This window comes from Manacus candei, unplaced genomic scaffold, assembly GCF_025592945.1.
Source record: "Manacus candei isolate 608988 ecotype Guabito, Panama unplaced genomic scaffold, ASM2559294v1 h1tg000005l, whole genome shotgun sequence".
Lineage (NCBI taxonomy): Eukaryota > Metazoa > Chordata > Aves > Passeriformes > Pipridae > Manacus > Manacus candei.
The window spans coordinates 1,303,816-1,322,420 of NW_026138053.1; the positions used below are offsets into that span (position 1 = coordinate 1,303,816).

The following is an 18,605-nucleotide window of genomic DNA, read 5'->3' on the forward strand; positions in this document are numbered from 1 at the left end:
TTTTATTTCATAAGATAATTCTGTGTAAATCACCTTAATTAGAAGTGTCAGACGAGCCCGTGAATATCGTACTTAGTAACTAATTTCCTATGTACAGGTTATAATTTAAAACACATGGATCACTCGCCGAGTGGAAATATGCTAGCCATGAAATAATGTGAGGAGTGTTGGGGTTATTACTATGTAAATGTGTAATCATTTCAGACCACTGCAGCCTGGCTGGGTGATTAAAGAGAATCCCAAGGTCTCCAAAGATTGTGCTGTCTGCAAGGGCCTAGAGCGAAAAAACTTTAAAAGGCACCGAAAAGTGTTTGAACTTTAAAGGTCTTGATTTCCCTTTTACCATTTTTAATTTGTCTGCGGTGTTTATGGAGGGGAAGGTTTCTCTTTGCTGACGGCCTTTCGATCCTCAGCCTGCTGCCAGCATCCTTAAGAGGCGTGGGGGGCTGCAGCCCTCGTAATTCGGGGGCTGTTTAACAGGATGGAGAAAAGCACCATTAAATTGCAGGATCTAGGTGCTTGGATGACCAGGGCTTGCACCCATTTCTGACCCATCTCTGGAAATAAATAAAAACAACTTGAAGAGTCTAGCGATAGAGTAGGGCTACATTGCAAGAAGGAGGGTGGGGGTATTCATAATCCTCCAGATGAAGAATAAAATAAAGTCTGCCAAGTTATCTAAACCGGTCCCCTTCCTTATCGGTCCCAAGCAGAGGCTTGGTGTTTTGGCTGACCAGAGAGACTCTCACTCTGAAAACTGCAGTTTCCTGGCGGTAATGCCGTTTTTAGGAGGACTTAATGATATTCTTCCCCTTCCCCTTAAAAAGAAATGATTTTAAACACCTTTAACAAGAAAAGACAGGAAATGAGTTTGCTTTTTTAACATGGCATTTGGATTATAAAAGTTGTTTCACACTTTGTGCGACTGAGAAGTTCAAGGTAGTGGTGGAGATGTAGAGGGAATGGAAATCTTTCCCATCATACTTGTTCTTGTACAGGCTGGAGATGGTGCAAGGTCTGCATCTCAGTGGGCAGCAGAGACTTAATTCTGCTCTGTGCTGTCTCCTGAGAGCAGGGGGCAGAGTTGGGGGACAGGCCACGGGGGCATCCTGTACCCCCCCCAGTGAGCATCCAGCAGCACATCCCCTCAGGGAAGTGGGGCTGTGTGGGAGATGATGCCCCAGCCCATCCATTGGTGGTCTCCAGAAACTGTAGCTGGGAGTGGAGCTGTGGCATTTGGGGTGACCTGATGGCAGTGGATAACTGTGTATTTCCACCGTTTCAGGGCTGGGGGCGGAAGGCAGTGGCAATGGGAGAGGAGGGGGGCCATAGCCCCAGGAGAAAACACCTTCCTCCATCCCTGCTCATTTCATAACACCCAGCCATCTGCCAAATCAAGGCAGATTAAAGCCAGCCAAATTCAATTTCTCCCTGCTGGCACTGCAGCTCGGCATCTGGGGCTAAAGTGTCCCCGACAAAGCGAACATGACAGGCACATTGCTTTTTTGTCACATCTAGTACCGTGTTGATCTTCTAAAAGTCTCATAAAAATTTATTGATGTCTCCCATATTGCTGTGATTGAGAAGAAAGGAGCGCGGGTGTGCGGAGCCGGGTGCGCGCGCGCGGGCGAGCGTGTGTGCGTGTGTATATTAATGCTTCTGAAGTAGATCTGATTTGATATGTCTTGTTCTATTGTCAGCATCTGTTTAGCGAGGCTTTTTAATACTTTCTGGCTGCCGATCACTCATCCTTAGCCTGGGATGCAGGCTTGCATACAAATTTTGTTATTAAACACAATTCCATTCCCCCCCCTTCCCCAACCTCCGCCTCCCCCCCGCTAACCTCCCCCTCCACCCACCCACCCATCCATCATCTCCCTGGGGCTATGGGGAGCTGGGAGCCAGCCACCCCACCAGCGTGTGCTTACAAGCACAGGCACTGGGCTTGGCAACATATTTCAAGAGCCTTTTGCCTGCTGCAGGTGCTTTGCATTGACAAATCGAATCATGGGGAAATAATTTATTTCCTAATGCTGTTTGCAGCATGTTAGCAGGAGAATTTACATGAGAGAGATTACTTTAATAACCAAAAAATTACAGTGCAGGCCTCCCCGCCATGTCGGCTTTGATATGTAATTGTTTCAAGTTTAACCTGTCTGGAGGGGGGAAGGTGTTATTAAATCTATAGCATCTCCCGCTGGCGAGGGCAGGCGAGGAGGAGCACTGTGGCAGGGACCTCCTTCCCTGCTAAATGGGGAACAAGCTGAATTAACAAATCACTCCAGCCTCCAGCAGAGCTGCTGCTTCCCCAGTGCAGCTGAAGCTGAGGGGATCTTCTTTCTCTTGCTCTTATGCTGATTTAATCCTCTTCTCTTTCCTTCCCTCCTTTTTCCCATTGTTCCTGACCCTACACAGGGCTCACCACCTCCACTCCCCACTCCCTGGCTTTCTTCCTTATGTCCCTGCAGATGTGCTCCTCGCTTTTCCCCAGGGCTGAGAGAGGAGCTGTGCAAGCCCCGAGGAGGGGAAGAGTCAGTATTTGATTCATGTGGCTGGGTTGGGGGAGTTCCACTCACAGGACCATTTTATTCCAGCTGCAGAAATAGTTGGCACTGCCCTCCTTACCATGCCACTCCAGTCAGGGTGAGGAGGCTCTCGTTGGTCCAGTGAAGAGGAATGATGTGCTTTACTATTTGACCTTGTGAGATCCCTCAAAGCACTCCCCTCCTTGCCCACCAGTTTTGTGATTCTGACCCCATTGTCTTCTCTCTTGGCAGCAAGAGCTCCATCCTGAAGGATGCCATGGCAGCGGGCACCCCCAAGGTAAGTGAGCACAACTCAGCATTCTTCCCCCCAAGGAATGCTCTTTACACCCCCTCATCTTCCCAGCCAGCTTCGTGTCCTGCTACTCAATGTCTCCCAGGAAGGTAGCCACGCTTTGGGGCCAGCCAGCACTGGGGAAAGCTGCTGTCCCCATTCAGCTGCTGGGCTGAAACATCCAAGTCCCTGCACAGGGCTCTGTGATCCTCCTCTCCTGCAGCCAAGAGATGGTGGAGCTGAAGGACCCCGCGGGCTCTGGGACTCCAGATTGTGTCTAATGACAGCTAATGAAAGCTGATCACACGCAGGCTGAGCTCAGCCTGGGAAATCACGTATGGGAGTTGCAGGAGCCAGAGCCATATGCCAGCTTTGGAAGAGTGGACTGGGCCTGCCTCAGAGGAGCAAAGCACACCCGAGGAGGAGCCCAGATCACTAAAAGACCCCGTCTCAGCCACATACCCCTCCCCAGGATCCACCTTCCACCCCCTTGGCTCAGAATGCAGAAATACAATGTGCGCAGAGCACTTTTTACTGATTGGTATTACTGTTGGCTGGACTTCATGTGACACGGCAGTGGGAGGGACTGGAGCTTGGGCAGGCAAGTGGGCAGCAGGGAGCACTGCAGGGGCAGCTGGGCATTGCACAGCCTCTGAAAACCATGCTGTGCTTCCCAAGGGGGGCAAAGGCAAGTGCTCCAGGCTCTCCTATGCTTCTGGTGGCACAGTCCAAGCAAGGGAGACTCCCCGCTTCCAGACAAGTGCAGAGCGTCTCTCATGGGAGGTGTCTTCATGCTTGTTTTACTAGAATCAACTTCAGGTCTCATTCTCCCTTGTTTTTTCTGGAAGCTTATGGTCATATTTTGGCATGTGATGTCAGAAACAAAGACTGACGTTTCAGCTCCAGGTTTTCCCCTTGGGGCTGGATGTCTTGCCAAGCACATCAACACCTTGTCTGCCCCACCAGGGGGGAGCCACCATGCTGACCTGAGTTCCTGGAAGGTAGGGATGAATCCCAGATAACCCCAACAATTTCCCAAACTGTCCAAGGGAAAACAGAAATCACAATGATACTACATAGTGCTCCACACCTTTGTCTACTGTGTGACTATACCTGTCCCAGGTAGACTAGGAGCAGAGTGGAGACCTGACTGTTTCTCCATGAAGAACAAGCAGAGCAGAAAGCAATCCCCAAACCCACCCACCATTGATAACCCATGGAGTGTGAGGCTGCCTTGGCATGTCTTGAAGGAGCTGGAAAGGGCACCAGCAAAATGAAAGCAGCTGGACTCTGCAATCTTCCCTTTCCCTCCTCGTCAGATCTCAGTGTAGATAACTCAATGGTCCCAAACACATCGCCTGTGAGGGAGAAGGACAGCTAGAAAGACAGATTAGCTGTTTGGAGGCAAACACAGTGAGTGACTGACAGAGACCAGATAAAGAAGAAGGTCCATCTCGCGGCAGGGCCGGGCTTTTGAAGTTTCCATTGACAAAGAATCCCATTTGCCTTGAGCGGGGGGATTAAACTGGGACTGGAGCGTCGTTCTATGTAAAAGAGATCAATCGTCCCCTGTCACCACATGGATCTTTTCCCTTTGCCCGTCACGTCTGGGGCTAAGAACATTAACTTCAAGAAGCCAGGAGAGCAGGGAGGGAGAGGGTGAAATCAGGAAATCTTTCATTCCCTTCTCAGAGAGCTTGAAAGCCTCTCGGCCCAGGAGGATTCATTATTTCTAGGTGGCTTTTGCTGGGAGACAAGTCCTGTGTGGCATGGGAAGGCACAGTGCTGTCACCTTCACCTGAGTTTGGTATTAAAGACTCCTTTGTACCCAGGTGAGATTGAGGAGGAGGGTGGTAGGGAGATGAAGGCTGCTCTTTCCCTTTGTGCCCTCTTTATGTTTACAGCGTGGGATGCAAGTAGCCCATCAAGATGTGATGTCCTTCTGAGAAAGTCCTGCTGGGGACAAAACCGGGCCTCTGGGCCACCCTTAACAGGGGTCCCAGGCAGTGGTGTGAGGGACAGACCCCCAGGGTGGGCTTGGAGACCATGTGCAGGCACCCAGGCATCATTGGAGGTCTGGCAGGCACCACCTGGGAAGAGCTGGGACCTGTACCATGTCTGACTTCCTACCCTGGGCACTGGTAGAAGGGGTTGAGAGGACCATGAGGACTGCTGCAATGTTTCCTGTACATTCCTTCTCCTGATGCCAACAAAAGGGGCAGCACCTCCAGCAGCTCAGCAGTGGGAGAGGGGGCTGCACCTTCCCATCCCTCAGGAGCATCACCTGGCAAAACAAACAGGGGCAGGCTGGTTTCACTCAGAGACATGGGAACTGGGATAGGGTGCAGGCTGGCAACTACTTTTGTGGTCACCGGTGGCGTTGAGTCCACTTTAGGGTTCATGTAGGACCTTTGCTTATAGCACCACTACCATCACTAGTTCTGTGCTGGCCTAAGGATCTTCCTGGGGTGCAGCTGGGGCAGGGGATTTAACCTCCCCATGGTCTGTCTCCTGGCTTGGCTTCCATCCCTTCCCCACAGTTGCCCCAGCAAATGCCTCTCCTGGCAATAAGAGCCCAGACGTAAATGTATGTTCCTCGCTCACTGCTCCCCTGCCCCTGAAGAGCTGTCACTCACTGCGCCGGGTCAATTTTCATGGCAATATGTCAAAGAAAATCCAATCACTCAACATGGGATGTGATGAATGCAGGATTATTGTATCAGATTCTTCTATTATCGGAGCCGACTGAGGCAGTGACGGTCAAGCGAGGGCTGCGAGCTGGGGGCACCAGCCAGCACGTCTGCTTGGTGCCCAGGCTCCCTCTCTGCAAAGGCAGCTCAGGGGGCAGTGCTGAGCACCAAGTTCTTCAGCACTCAGGATCCTTGTTTGCTATTAGAGACCATGCCCAATCAGTGATGATATGCCAGTGTGGACAAGACACTTGGACAAGCAGATTGTCACTCAGGAGGACACTTTCTGAAGGTTTGTCCGAGCCAGCTATGCCCCAGACCTCTGTGAGCCCCGAGCTTCCCTGAAGCACTCCCCAGCATGGCCAGAGGCTGGGGCTCAGGCAGAGCAGGCGGCAAGGATGTGTTCCAGAGGCACATGGACAACACCACAGGCTCTGTTCGGACTGGTTGCCCAGGGGTCTGTCTGTAGCTGTCAGCAGTGTGCAGTTCCCCTGGGCATCATTCCTGGATTTCACACTCTCCCCTTGCCTTTCCCCTCTTGCCTTGGCTGCCTCTTGCAAGGTGTTGTGCAGGAGAGGAGCACGCATTGTGTTGAACCCATTCTGATGAGGTGTCAGACCAGCTGTTCCCACTCTTCCTTGTGCAGCTGGTGGGAATTTTGAGAGTCAGTGTCCCCAGGTCCTCCTAGCTATCTAAGAGCACTTCTTCACTACTGCCCATGTGGCCTGTGGCTCTCCCTCCATGGGCTGTTGTCCAGGTGGGGTATCATCACTGTCCAGAAAGATCTCAGTCCCTAAATTTCAGGGTATTAACTGCAGACTGTTGCCTGTCACCTAACAGGCAAACTTACATCCCCTGTGGAAGTGCTGATACTGACCACTGAAAGGGAAGAGACTGGGCTCCATGAAGCATCCCAACTCCTGCGGCAGGTTTAGCACTCGTTTCCCGCTGCTGCTTCCTAATACATGGCTGCAAATTGCCTTTCCCACTAGCAGTCCAGCTCGTGCTCTGGCTCTTGCTGAAAACAAACACTGATGTGAGTGGCCACGAACAAAATCCATCTCATGCACCCAGCAGATGCTTGTGGCTGGTTTGTTTAGGTGTGCACCCAGCTCCACGGAGGGTGCCCGCAGGCAGGTGGCCAGCACACTGCTCCCAGACCTCCGGCAGAGCTGGGAAGCAAGCCACAGTGCCAGAGCCCTTTGATTCCCCCACCCACCCCCGTGATTTTACAGCTTCAACGAGCAGTTTGAGAGAGAATTACAGCATCTAGTGGGAAATTTGACCACTAAAGCCCTCCAAGGAGAAAGTGCTTCGAAGCAAGCAAGATTTGGAGCCTTAAACCTTGACAGAATGTCTGTATTAAGCCCTTCCCAGCTGCCTCACTCGAGATGAAATTTCTAGCACAATCATTTAACTTCTCCGTATCACATCTGGTGGTAGGAACTGAAAATGGGTGTCAGGGCCCCAGGGTTTTAACTCCTTCTCCTGTGTCACTGACACACTGGAGAGGTTGGAGAAGTCATTCACTGTATCTGTGTCCCCTCCCTCTGTAACTGTGATTTACAAGGAAAGATTAAAAAGCTAAATCTGGGTACTGTGGCAAAGCTGTGGCCAAGCCAGGGATATGAGAACAACCCATAGATACACAGAGGAGAGGAAATTACGTAGGATGAGTGTTGGCTGGCCAAGCTCCCTGCCATTTTGGGGTGATGAATACCAGAGTCACTCCAAAAACAAATCTCTGCCAGGTTTTATTCTATAAAGCAAATTACCCCATGAACAAACAAAGCCCCTCACTCCCCTTGGGCCAAACAGCTGTACCCTTACATTAGACTGGGGGAAACCACTGCATTCGGCAGAAGAAGCAGAGAGGGATGTGGTTGTAGAGGGGAGCAGAACAGGCTGGCAGACCCCGACAGACTTGGGCCAGACCTCTTTCCCCCTCCATCTCCGGAGTGCTGATGGGCAGTTCTGCTGGAACTGTGTAGCTGGTGTCTCGTCCAAGAGGACCCAGAGCTCCATTACAATCCCAGATGTCACTGTAACATGCACAGAAATAAATCAGTAGCTCACATTTCTATAGGCTTGTTCTGCTTGCAAACCACTGGAATCTTTCAGCGAAGGCCAAAAGCTGCTGATACTATTATTTCTGTTCCCTTTTCACACCCTTCTCACATTTAAGCCTTTCATTCCTAGCTCCATCCCACCTTTATCTCTGCCAGCTAAAAGCCACTAGATAATTTTACCTCTAACTTTCCTGGTAGCAAATGTGGACCCTCCAAAAGCTTCTATGAAACTCAGCTCTAATAGCAGCATCTTTGTGTCGGGGATCCTCCAGCAATAACATAAAAAATGGCTGGCAGAGTTAAGGGAGAAAATCGCAGCAAGGCCTGGTATCACTCATTGCTTTCGGGTTACAGTTCCCAAGTGATAACAGCTATTAGCAACACTTTGACGGCTTCCCTACCGTGGAGGGGAGGGCAGGAGACAGAAAACATGTCAAGCCATCACCTCCATGTTAACTGATAAGTACCTATTTAGACGGCAGAGTTAAAGCTGAATGCATCAAGCAGGGAACACTTTGTGCCAAAAAAAAAAAAAAAAAAAAATTTAAAAAGGCCATATAGATACATAAAAAGCAGGGTTAGGGTATTTGTTCTGCTGACAGCAGCAGTGATGGATTGTTTAAGAAAAATAGACTCCTTGTGTTTTTCCAGGGCTATCAGAAAGCAGGACTCCGGCACTTTAATACTCTCAAATGACTGGCCTTGAGAGGCAGCAGAATGTCAGAGCCACCGGCTGGGCTCTCCCAGCGCTGACACCTGCCCCGGCCGCCCGCCAGAGGCAGCGCTTAGGGCTGGGGGCGGCGTGTGCCGGCAATTTCCATCCATTTCCTCGGGCTGGCGGCTGCACCCTGACACCCGTCCCCTCCCCTCGTGCTGCCCCCGGCCCACGCCTGGAGCGCCCGTGGGTCAGGAGCCGGTGTCGCGCTGGCACGTGTGTCCTCGCTGACATTGCCTCGGAGCTGCCCACGGCTCCTCCAGCCCGGCAGGGAGGAGCAGGTCTGGGGATCGGCGGCCTGGGATCACAGCAGCTGGCACACCGGCTGCATGATGCACATTTGGCTCATACCAAACCTGCCCCTGTATTTATATACTTAAACCGCGGGTTGTTCCTGGTGGCGGTGAGCTGCTGAAACACTCGCAGGCACCGCAGCCCGTCACCGCAGGATTGCACAGCCCACGGAGCGTGCTGGGAGCGGCCGAGGGCGTGAGCCTTGCCGTGTGAGCAAGGCTTATGTGGTCCCTGCTCCCTGCCGGGAACCGTGGACACAAGCAGGTAAAGCCATACATCCAGATGTATCTCTTCTCCTTGGCGCGGCACAGCTGTGCTCCAAAGGGTGGGAAGGAATCACTGAGCACGGCCATGGCTGCCCAGCATGGCAGGAGGGGCAGGGGGAAGGAGAGAGTACAGGGCTTGGACAAGATTGATGGCCTCGTTGCCATTAAGAAAAAAATTAGCCGGTGGCGGCTATCATATTAAAGGGTGAAGAAGCCGTGAATTATTTTCTTAAAGATCTTATCACTTACAATGATAATTTTACCTTCCAAAAGGCCACTTTTAATGAGGCAAGCCAGGCAAAAAGTCATGATTTAATGCCAGATTTTTTTTTCCAAACACATTTTACTGCTTTTTTGTCCATGTTTAAAAAGCGCCGGTGACCTTTTTTTATTTAGCTTGCCCCAGGTGTAATGCTCAGGCTGATCCTCTCAGGGTTTATAACCTCCACAGAGAGTGCCTCTACCCAATGGAGAGATGATTTAAAGAGGAGGGAGAGATATGAGGCTGCACCGCCGCTCGCATGAGGCCCTTGCTCTGCCTTTGATGGTGGGAGCCATGGTTTGACAGTGAAGGGGAGACCAGGGAGAGAGGAGGGTGCTCTCACCCCGGTATCCTCACTCAGACACACCTTGAAGGGGAGCTGGGATGTACTGGCAGTCAGGCAGAGACGAGCTGGCTGGAGGCCTTTCCCCAAGTGAAAAGGAACATCTCAGCATCAAGGCTTGTTCCCACCCTGCCGAAGCGGCTGGTCCTCAAGTTAGGAGCATCTCCACAGAGCCGTACAGCACACTGCCTGTCTGCACACAGAGCACCCAGCGCCATGTTTTTGGGGTGGGATGCCAGAATTTGGGTCTACCCTGCAGCATGGGCATGCCTGAGGGCTGGGAGAGCACATGTAAAGCTACGTTTTTCCTCCACAACCACCTTCCCAGAACCTGGTTGAGAGAGGAATGGGAATTGCTGCCTTTTTTCTGCTTGCCTGAATCCGGCTGGGAATGAGCAGAATGGGTGCAGGGGACAGCAAATCCTTAGCTTGGCATACTGTGGTCAGGTGTCCTCACCACTTAGCCATTGGAAAACAGCCTCAACGTGACAATTGGGATAAAAGAGGCCAAAATTGGGATGGCAGAGAGGCCTAATGCAAGATTGAAAGTCACCCTGATGGCAAGTGCCTTTTCTAATCCCTTAGTCTCTGAGCCTGCATCCCTGCCTGCCCCCATGGCTGCCTGAGAGGCAAAGTGTGGCACAGCTCACGGAAATGAGAAAAACAAATGAAGTCAAGTTTCCTAAGAGTGAAGGGGAAGTGTGACTTGGCATCTCTAACGCTGTGTTTAACATGCCGGCGAGGTATTTAGAATTGAAGTGCTTGCACACAATTTAAAAATAGACAGTTTATTAATCTAAACTGCAAGTGTATGTAGAAGAGGCCTTGAGATTGACATCTTTGGGATTAGTTTAGCCCTGCGTTTTTCCAGAGGTCATTGCCATGGTGCTCAGGAGGTTTGTGGAATAAATGGGGCCGGCATTCTTCCCGGGACCACACGCTAAAAACTAATACATAACGTTTAATTTACTGTCTCCATAGCTAGCCCAACCATTTTTCACATAATAATATTGAATTAGAGCTACCAGAAGCTGAGGGGGGAGCTGGAGGCGGGGAGGGTTTGTCTGTCTGTCGTCAAGGAATGGGGAGACGGGTATTTTTTCCCCTTCTCTAGAATACATTGGTAGACAAAACAGATTTAACCCTCCCAACTCCAGGGTGCTTGGCTTATTAGAGGAGAGGAAGGGCATTACCATTGCTGCAGTCAGGGCTGTTGTTCTGAGTCACAGCTGAAGGCTTTGAGCCCCATCCCTCCGTTTGATAGGACATGTGTAATCCTGCTTCTTCAAAAATGGTCCTCATTCTCCATTTAGAAAATAAAGAAACTGTACAACAGCAGGAGCTTGGGGTCTGCACTCTGCAGAAATTCTACAGTGGGCTTCTCTAGAAATAAGTGAGCTGTTCACCAAAATCCATCAGCAGTTGTGTTCAGCCAACACATGAAGCCAGAGGGCCCCCCTGCTCTGCCTGTCTGTCCCCTGGGAAGCGGGGGCTGGTCTCTTGAGGCAGCCCTTACTGGGTGCCCCCAGCCCTGCGGGCTCCCACTGGCCCTCCCACTGGCCCTCCCAGCGCCTGGCATCCCTGGGGTGAGCTGGGGAGCGAGCCAGCTCTAATATGTGGTCAGCACAGCCCTCAGTTGGCAGAAGGGATTGTGCCTGAGGAGATAACAAAGCACCCCAGCAGACAATTCCTCTGTGACCCCTTTCAGGACATCCCACCTCTCCACAGCTGGTAGAACCATGCTTTATGGCAGAGACCTGCAGTGCACACCAGGACATGACTCTTGCCCTCATGACTCTTGCAGTGCTGACAGCTCATACCCATGGGGTTGAACCCAGCATCCCAAATCCCGCTCCTCCACCTCCATCCCAGCCTGCCTTCCCTCCATGTCCGTGACAACTGCACTGCTGTGCTTTTCTCACCGGAGAGCTGTCCAAGCCTGGGGGATTGCATCCTGCTGACTGAACCAATTTGTATGCTGAGTCATTTTTCCACTTGCTCATATCTTTCCAAAAAATGCACATTTTTTTCGCATTTCATTTCAGCCCAGAGGCAAATGTTTCTGGAATACTTCCCTTTCTCTAAGGTATTATGCTTTTTAATAATGTTGTCACCACACTTGACCTGTCCAATTCAGATGATATCTACACTTCCCTTCACAAACACACACATCTCCGAGCAGTCATTTATTGTCAAATCTTGCCAGCTGATTCTCAGAAACAAACATCTGGAGAGCTGCATTTCCAGTGTACATTTTTTCACAATGTACTGGGCTATATTTAGCCTCGTTTAGCTAATTTATAATTTAAATTAGAATTTTAAATTGCATTTTTCCCTCGAACTATTCTAATAATAAAGTTCACTTGCAGCTCAGTGTACATTTCTTTAGATGCTGTCAAACTCCCACAGTAATTTTCCTGCTAGAGTTCACTGTGTGTAGAATTTAGACTTACCTACTATTGACTTGAAGTTTATCAGTGATTTCTTAGGTCTCAAATATCACTGAGCTTTTTAACCTTCTAAAAGGCCCTTTTTTTTCCCTGTGCTACTTATTAAAATAAATAGCATCATTACTGAAGGAAAGGGGAGTTGCACTGCAAAGGTGCTGAGAGCTTTAGTGTAGTTTACAAAGCCATTGAGAGATTTAGTGGCACTTAAAAGGGGTGGACAAGGACACGGAAGCGCTGCTCCACCTCAGCACGTGAATTTCTGGTGGTGTCCTCACGTATCATTTCCAGCAGGGACTGATTCTGCCCCAACCACCAGACTCGTGAGAAAAATGACCATCCCATTGTTGCCTGATTCATTTGCACTTTGCTAGACCCAGCAGCCTGGTTCCCTCGTGGGGCAGAGTCCACTGGGAAGACCAGAGCCATCCCCACAGCCCAGGATTCCACCCCAGTGCAGTCCCACAGCCTGGCAGACACTCTCTGTGGCTTTGAGGACAGCTTGGAGACAGAGAGCTTGGCAATGCTCACAGCATGAATTTCTCCTTTCTCTTGCAGTCAATTTTGTTGTCGGCCTCAATCAAGCGGGAAGGAGACTCTCCGACAGCGTCACCCCACTCCTCAGATGACATCCATCACTCGGACAGATACCAGGTAAGCGGGTGGATGCCGTTGCCGGTCTCAGCCTTAGGCAGGGAGCCAGCTCGCCCCAGTGCCCACAGCTCTCTGTGTGAGAGCTCTGCTCTTGGCTGTGCATCACTGCACCAGCTTCCCTGCCTGCAGCATGGGGACATGAGCACTTGGTCCCTCACAGGGCTGTGAGCTTGTGTTTCTGTCTGCAGAGTCATCCCAGCTCCAGCTTGAAACCACAGCTGTACAAAACCATCTAAATAGAGGTTTCTGTTACATTATATTCATCATTTCAGTAATTTCCCTGGCTACGTTTATCATTACCCACCTCATGCCATTGAGAAACTTTCAGAGAAGTGACTTTTTTTTTTGAAAAAGAGTGAATGATGTCACTCTGCAGCAGGCCAAAGTTCTCCATTCCACTGGTGTGCCACTGCCCAGCAAACTGACTCATGACTTGCATCCAAAACAATGGTTTTGGATCATCCACAGCCATGCCACCTTGTTTTATAAAACGCTCTGCCCAGAGGAGCAGCAGGTCCTGACTTGCGATGAAATGAATAAAAATTGAGGGAGATGGAGCAAGAAAAGAAGAGAAAGGCAGCAGCACAAGTACACCTTGGCTGGTTGTAAGTCTGTCTGTATTTTTGGGGTAGGCTGGTGCACTTGACTCTAACTCGGCTTACATCCAAACTGTTTGGCTGCAATCCTGTGCTCAGCCACTGGCTTCAATAAGCTCTGAAAGGCAGCAGATAAATTAGTGGAGGTCATCAGCACAGACCCTGCTGTGTGGACAGGCTGAGTGGGCTGAGGCTGTACCAGCGTGACAAACACCCATCACCCTGCATCCTGTGTGCTCTGCATACCCCTACCCAGTGCCCAGGGTCAGGCAGGTGGTCACATCTTCCTGCATCAGCCACTTTGCACGTGCCAAGTCTTTATTTGGCAGAGGGAGGCTGATGACCACTTTTGGGGCTCTTTGCTGAGCAGACCCAGTTACAACAGGTGTTCCTGAAGATAGGTCCTTTTAGTAGCAGATTTGTACACTTGTTACCCATTATTCCATCATGTCCTATTTATTGGTGATATTATCAATTGTGGACCAGATCCTCCATTGCTTGCTACGTATTCCCGTGTGGCTTTCAGTCATAACTTGGTGTCACATCCCAGCCACTTTACCCTCCTGTGAACAATAAGGCCCAGTGCAAAGTAAGAGGAGCAAAACCCTGCAGAAGATACAGAAATGCCTGATTCAGGTAATCCTGCTCTCTTTCCTGCCTTGCTTATTAAGGCTAATAAATAAATTACGTTCTTTTCGAAAGGGCATGGAAGAGGCTTTTGCCATGGCTCCCTTTGTCAGAGAACACTCCTCCCTTCCCACTCCACCAGACGTGAGTCTCTGTGAAATTGGTGGCCCCTTGCAGTCCTCTGTTCCTATACATTTTTATTATGTCATTCTGGAGGACAGATATTCTCAGGAGAAGCCCCTCTATATGCTGAGTCCAGCTACTCTCCAATGTGCTTTAAGTTTGTAAGCGCATTTTACGGAGGGCTGCAGCCCTTAATGCAAATGTGTAATGGGAGTTGTAAGTCTGCACTGCAGGGAGAAAACACCTCTGGGGCCTGATTTTCATTTGTGTTTGTGCTGGCTGTGTTATGCTGCGCTGGCAGTGTCAAAGGACCTCAGGGTGGGTGCCAGGAGTGTGTAAAGGATGTAATCCTTAATAAAGCCACAATATGAATGAGTGTTCAGTCTGCCTGGCTTACCAAGAGAAATGCCCAGGAAGCAGAGCAGAAGACTCTCATGGTGGTGACTTTAAAGGCTGCAAAATTTAGCTTCCTATATGTAGAGGTGTGCTGGAATTATGAATGTCCCCTGTGTTATTTGTGATCTAATCGAGATTATACAGCATATTAGTAACATGCTAGAACATGGGTTGTGGGCATTTATGTTTCCAGAATTCCTGCGGCTCCGTTTTCTTTAGTCTTCATACTTATATGCCATGGGGATATTTAGGGAAGAAGGAGATTTACAAATAGGAGTGCTACAGGAACACGGGCTTGCAGAGCACTTGGGCTGCTTGCACTGCTCCACATGCGGAGAGGGAGCTGCAGTGGAGGCAGTGAGGTGGCTCCTGGATGGCGGGAAGGGGGATCCTCTTGGCAGTTCTGTGCCAAGCCTGGCTGCTGGAGTTTGGTACATGGACACTGATTGGACCAAGGTGGTGGCAGCCGATGTAGTGCAGGACCTTGTGATTTGGTCCATAGTGGCTGCTCCTCCTAAATACAGTGTGTTCTGTCAGACAGGGCTTTTCCTGTGCTGCGAGTAAAAATAAAGCCATTTTAGAAGTATTTATATAAAACCCTGAATGGAAATATAAAACCCAATGGAAAAATCAAGAGCCAAATTACAAGCGATACGTTGTACTTGCAAAGGTGACATTTCAGGCTTGGAGGGAGACCCCCTCTCCTGGGTCAGCTGAACCCGTGGGATATTTGTGACTAAAAACAAGTGTAGCACAACTGAAAGCCTAAAATCCTTGTCCAGGGAAGGCTCATCTCCGTCACCCCAGCTCAGCAGCGAGCGTGATTCCTGAAAGACAGCTCAATTCATTAACAGGGTAAAACCAACTGGCAGCTTTGGATTTGTGAGTGCGTGCGTGTATGAAAATCCAACTGCGAGTTCCGTGGGCAGGCAGAGCCGGGATGTAGGACGTGGGTCAGGACTGGGTGAAGATCACCAGCCAGCACCTGACCTGGCTGGCTGCCCATCAGCTCCTGGGACAGAGAAACATATGGGGGGGGGGTGTTTTGTTTTCCATCTGAAGAGGGAGCGGCAAATTGTCAGGTGCCAGAGCAGAGACCCGAAACACAGGTTTGATTCCAAGAAGCAAAGGGGAGTGTTCAGAGGGGGGGAACAGATGGGATCTGTGTGTGTAGGAGCCTCTGCTGCCCAGTTTGTAGCCCCCACCTCTGTCCCAACCGCAGGCTCATCTACTGGGCCCATCTCCCACCACAGCTGTGGGGCAGATGAGGGAGAGAAATCCACAAGACAAGTTTGACCGCTGAGGTTTGCTGAAAAGGGAAGGAAAAGATGAGGAGAGGCTGGAAAACAGGGGTGAGGCGGCAGCGCTCCACCTGTGCCCCCACAGCAGTGGGGAGGACAGGCAGAGTTCAGAGCTCTGGACCTGAGGTGGGCGCCCAGCCTGGCCCTGGTAGACCCATCTGGTGTCTGTGTCCAACTGCGCTGAGCCTGCGGGACATCCGGGAAGGAAAAGGCTCTGCTTCCCAGTACTCTGCTCCCACAGCCAGGGCAGGGGCTGGGAGCAGCCCTGGGCTCCATGGTGGGGCTGGGTAGGGGCCGCTGGGCGCCCATTGGCTGTGAGCCTTTGGGTTTTATTACTGCTTGGGCCCCGATATGCCAAGAGCCCTTGGGCCCCCAGGCCCTGATTGGGCAGGGAAGGTTGGAGAGTGTTGCCCCTGGTACCTGATTGGCCAATGCCTTTGGGTTACAGTTGGGGCCCAGGCACTGATTGGCCAGTGATGTTGGGCCTGAAGGGCGCTCAATCCCTATTGGACAAGGGAAGCTGCTTCTAAGTTGCTCCCCGGATCTGATTGGCCAACGGCCCCTGGGCGCCACCTGCCCCCGGGCTCTGATTAGTCATGACCCTTTGGGCACCAGTGGCTTCTGATTCCTGATTGGCCAGGCACCCAGGGTCCCAGTCACCCCCGATTCTTGATTGGCCAGGCCTCCCTGTGTTCCAGTAACCCCTGTTTGCTGATTGGCCAGTCCCCCGGGCCCCGGCCGTCCTGGGGCTCTGATTGGCCGGGCTCACCAGGCGCTGCCGCCCCCTGTCGGTTGCCATGGGAACTGCCGGGTGAACTCTCACCCGCGCGCGGCGGGTCACATGACCGGGGCCAACATGGCGGCGGCCGCCGGGGGCTGAGCGGCGGCGCCCGCCGGGCCGCGCCGCATCCACCCGCATCCCGGGCCCGCCACCCGCCCGCGGCGCCCGCGGCTATGCAGAGCGGCAGGAGGGGGCCCGGCGGCGGGGGCCGGGAAGAGGTGGGTGCTGAGGGGGAACGGAGGCCCACGGCCGGTGCGTTGTTCCGGGGATTCGCGGGGCGGCGGTGGGCCGGGCCTTGTGTACGGACGGGGGGCGAGTTGTTTACACCCGGGCCTTGACGCTTCTCCGCTTTTGTGTCCCCTCTGCAGACCTTCCTGCGGGTGCGAGCGAACCGGCAGACCCGGCTGAACGGTGAGTGCGGCCCCCGCCCCTTCCCCGCCCGGGCAACTTCCCAGAGTTGGGCCGAGTTCTGTGACCCCCCCAAGACCCTCCGCGGGCCGAGGGCCGCCTCCGGCCTCGCCGTGCACACGGGGCGCGGGGGGTGTGCGGGGGAAGCCCTGCTCCCACCTGGGCTCCCCGGGGAAGCGGCTTCCACCGCCCGGGATAAACCAGGCCCTGGATCCCGTGTTTTCATTCCGGGGTCCGGCTGCTGAGCTCTCACAGCTCACATGGCTGAATCTTGAAGTAAACTTTTAAACCAGCAGCCTGAGCGTCGTCTGACGTCATGGTTTGTTTTCTTTGGTTTTTTTTTTCCTCTCAAAGCCACCGATGCTGGTACTAACTTGTATCTGTGTGTGCTCCTAAGAGCAAGTAAACAAGTATTTCTAGAGGAAAGCATCTTGGTGCTTTTTTAAAAAAGCAAATCAGACCTCACTTCATTTCAGAGAGAGGTATTCCATCTCTGTGCTTCTAAATTGGAAAAAGAAAGCTGAAACGAAACTTTTTTTACAGCTGAGGGAGTTGAAACTTTTCTCAAAGTTCAGTGAAGTCAGAACTTACCATTTAAACAGTTACAACAATCTCTCATCTGGTTTTATATTGCTTGTAGCTCCTTCACTATGTAACATTTAGTCAGAATTTGGTTGTTCAGGCTATCAGGAGGCTCATTAATGTCAAGTTTCCTGATCTGTTAATTAAAGAAAACACCAGTGATGTTGTGCTAATAGAGTTTGTTTAGAAGAAGATATACTGTAACAAAATAACAAAAGGCTTTAGAGTGTGCCAATAGCAAAATGGTTTACTTGAATTTTGAGTCCTCCATGTTTAGCGCAGTCTTAAGCAAACAGAAGCTCCCGACCCAGATCTGTGATAAGTTACACATAAGTGAATTCAGAGCTAGCTTGGGGGTTTTTAAATATCAACCCAGAGGGCCAAAGACCTGAAAACTCTTGCAAGTCTGTTAAGTCATACAACAAAGAGGTGAGTTGCCTTGCACCTGCTGGCAGGTGTGCTCACATCTGCACTCTGAGATGAGTGCAGTGAGCTGCCAGCGCTGGCAGGTGGACACTTTCCTGACACAGAGACTTCAGAGGTGCTGCTCTGTGGTGACTTGTTTTGTGTGACAGAGGTCTCCGGAGTCAGGGATGTCAAGCTCTTACTTTATCGTTTTTGGATAGCTGGGGCTAAGCTCCCACCTTCCACCTTTTTTCAGGCCAACAATGTGTATTTACTCTATTTTAAATATTTTTTAAAAGTCTGAGCCAGACTTCTGGAATTCTTGGTGTTGTGGAGTCCATCACTGCGAACGGAAGCTCTTGATGGCAGCGTGCCCTGCTGAACTGGCTCAGCAGTGCTTTGTGCTTTGGGCCCTAACCCGAAGCAGGGCTGCAGCACAATCTGGGCAGGCTGTGATCTGATCTAGGAACTCCTCTTGGCCCCTGTTCTTGGATGTTTCTATGAGGCTGGGCTCATCTGAAGGGAGGCCAGTAGTTTTGTACAGCATTTTGCTGGACCTTTTACTCTTTTTGTATGTACCTTTTAGGGAAGAGTGAGCAAAACTTAGAGCCATATTCCAAATGAGGACATTGGGTTAACTTACATAATGCCTTGTACACCCTGACAGTATGAGGTGCAGATGTTAGGAAGCCAGATGCAGAAATTTGGCTGAAGTGCTTTGGGTCCCAGAGATGATAAAACTAGACCAGAACTGGTTCCTCCTGGCCTTAGCCTTTTGTGACTGATTGCTGCTGTTTCCAGAACATACCTGTAGTGATGATGCCTGGTC

The 18,605-nt window shown here is 51.1% G+C and overlaps 1 protein-coding gene across 11 annotated transcripts in view; it reads left to right on the forward strand.

The window, feature by feature from the left end:
• Positions 1-18,605, forward strand: part of RNF220 (ring finger protein 220) — a 214,259-nt gene that overhangs the window by 140,616 nt on the left and 55,038 nt on the right. For 10 of the 11 annotated variants that reach the window (XM_051807719.1, XM_051807728.1, XM_051807756.1 and 7 more), the window contains 3 exons: positions 2,778-2,823; positions 12,462-12,557; positions 16,750-16,792. In XM_051807719.1, the coding sequence (XP_051663679.1) occupies positions 2,778-2,823; positions 12,462-12,557; positions 16,750-16,792 (185 nt within the window). Of the gene's footprint in view, positions 1-2,777; positions 2,824-12,461; positions 12,558-16,436; positions 16,600-16,749; positions 16,793-18,605 lie in introns of those variants that run through there. The other variant, XM_051807807.1, reaches the window with a different exon arrangement.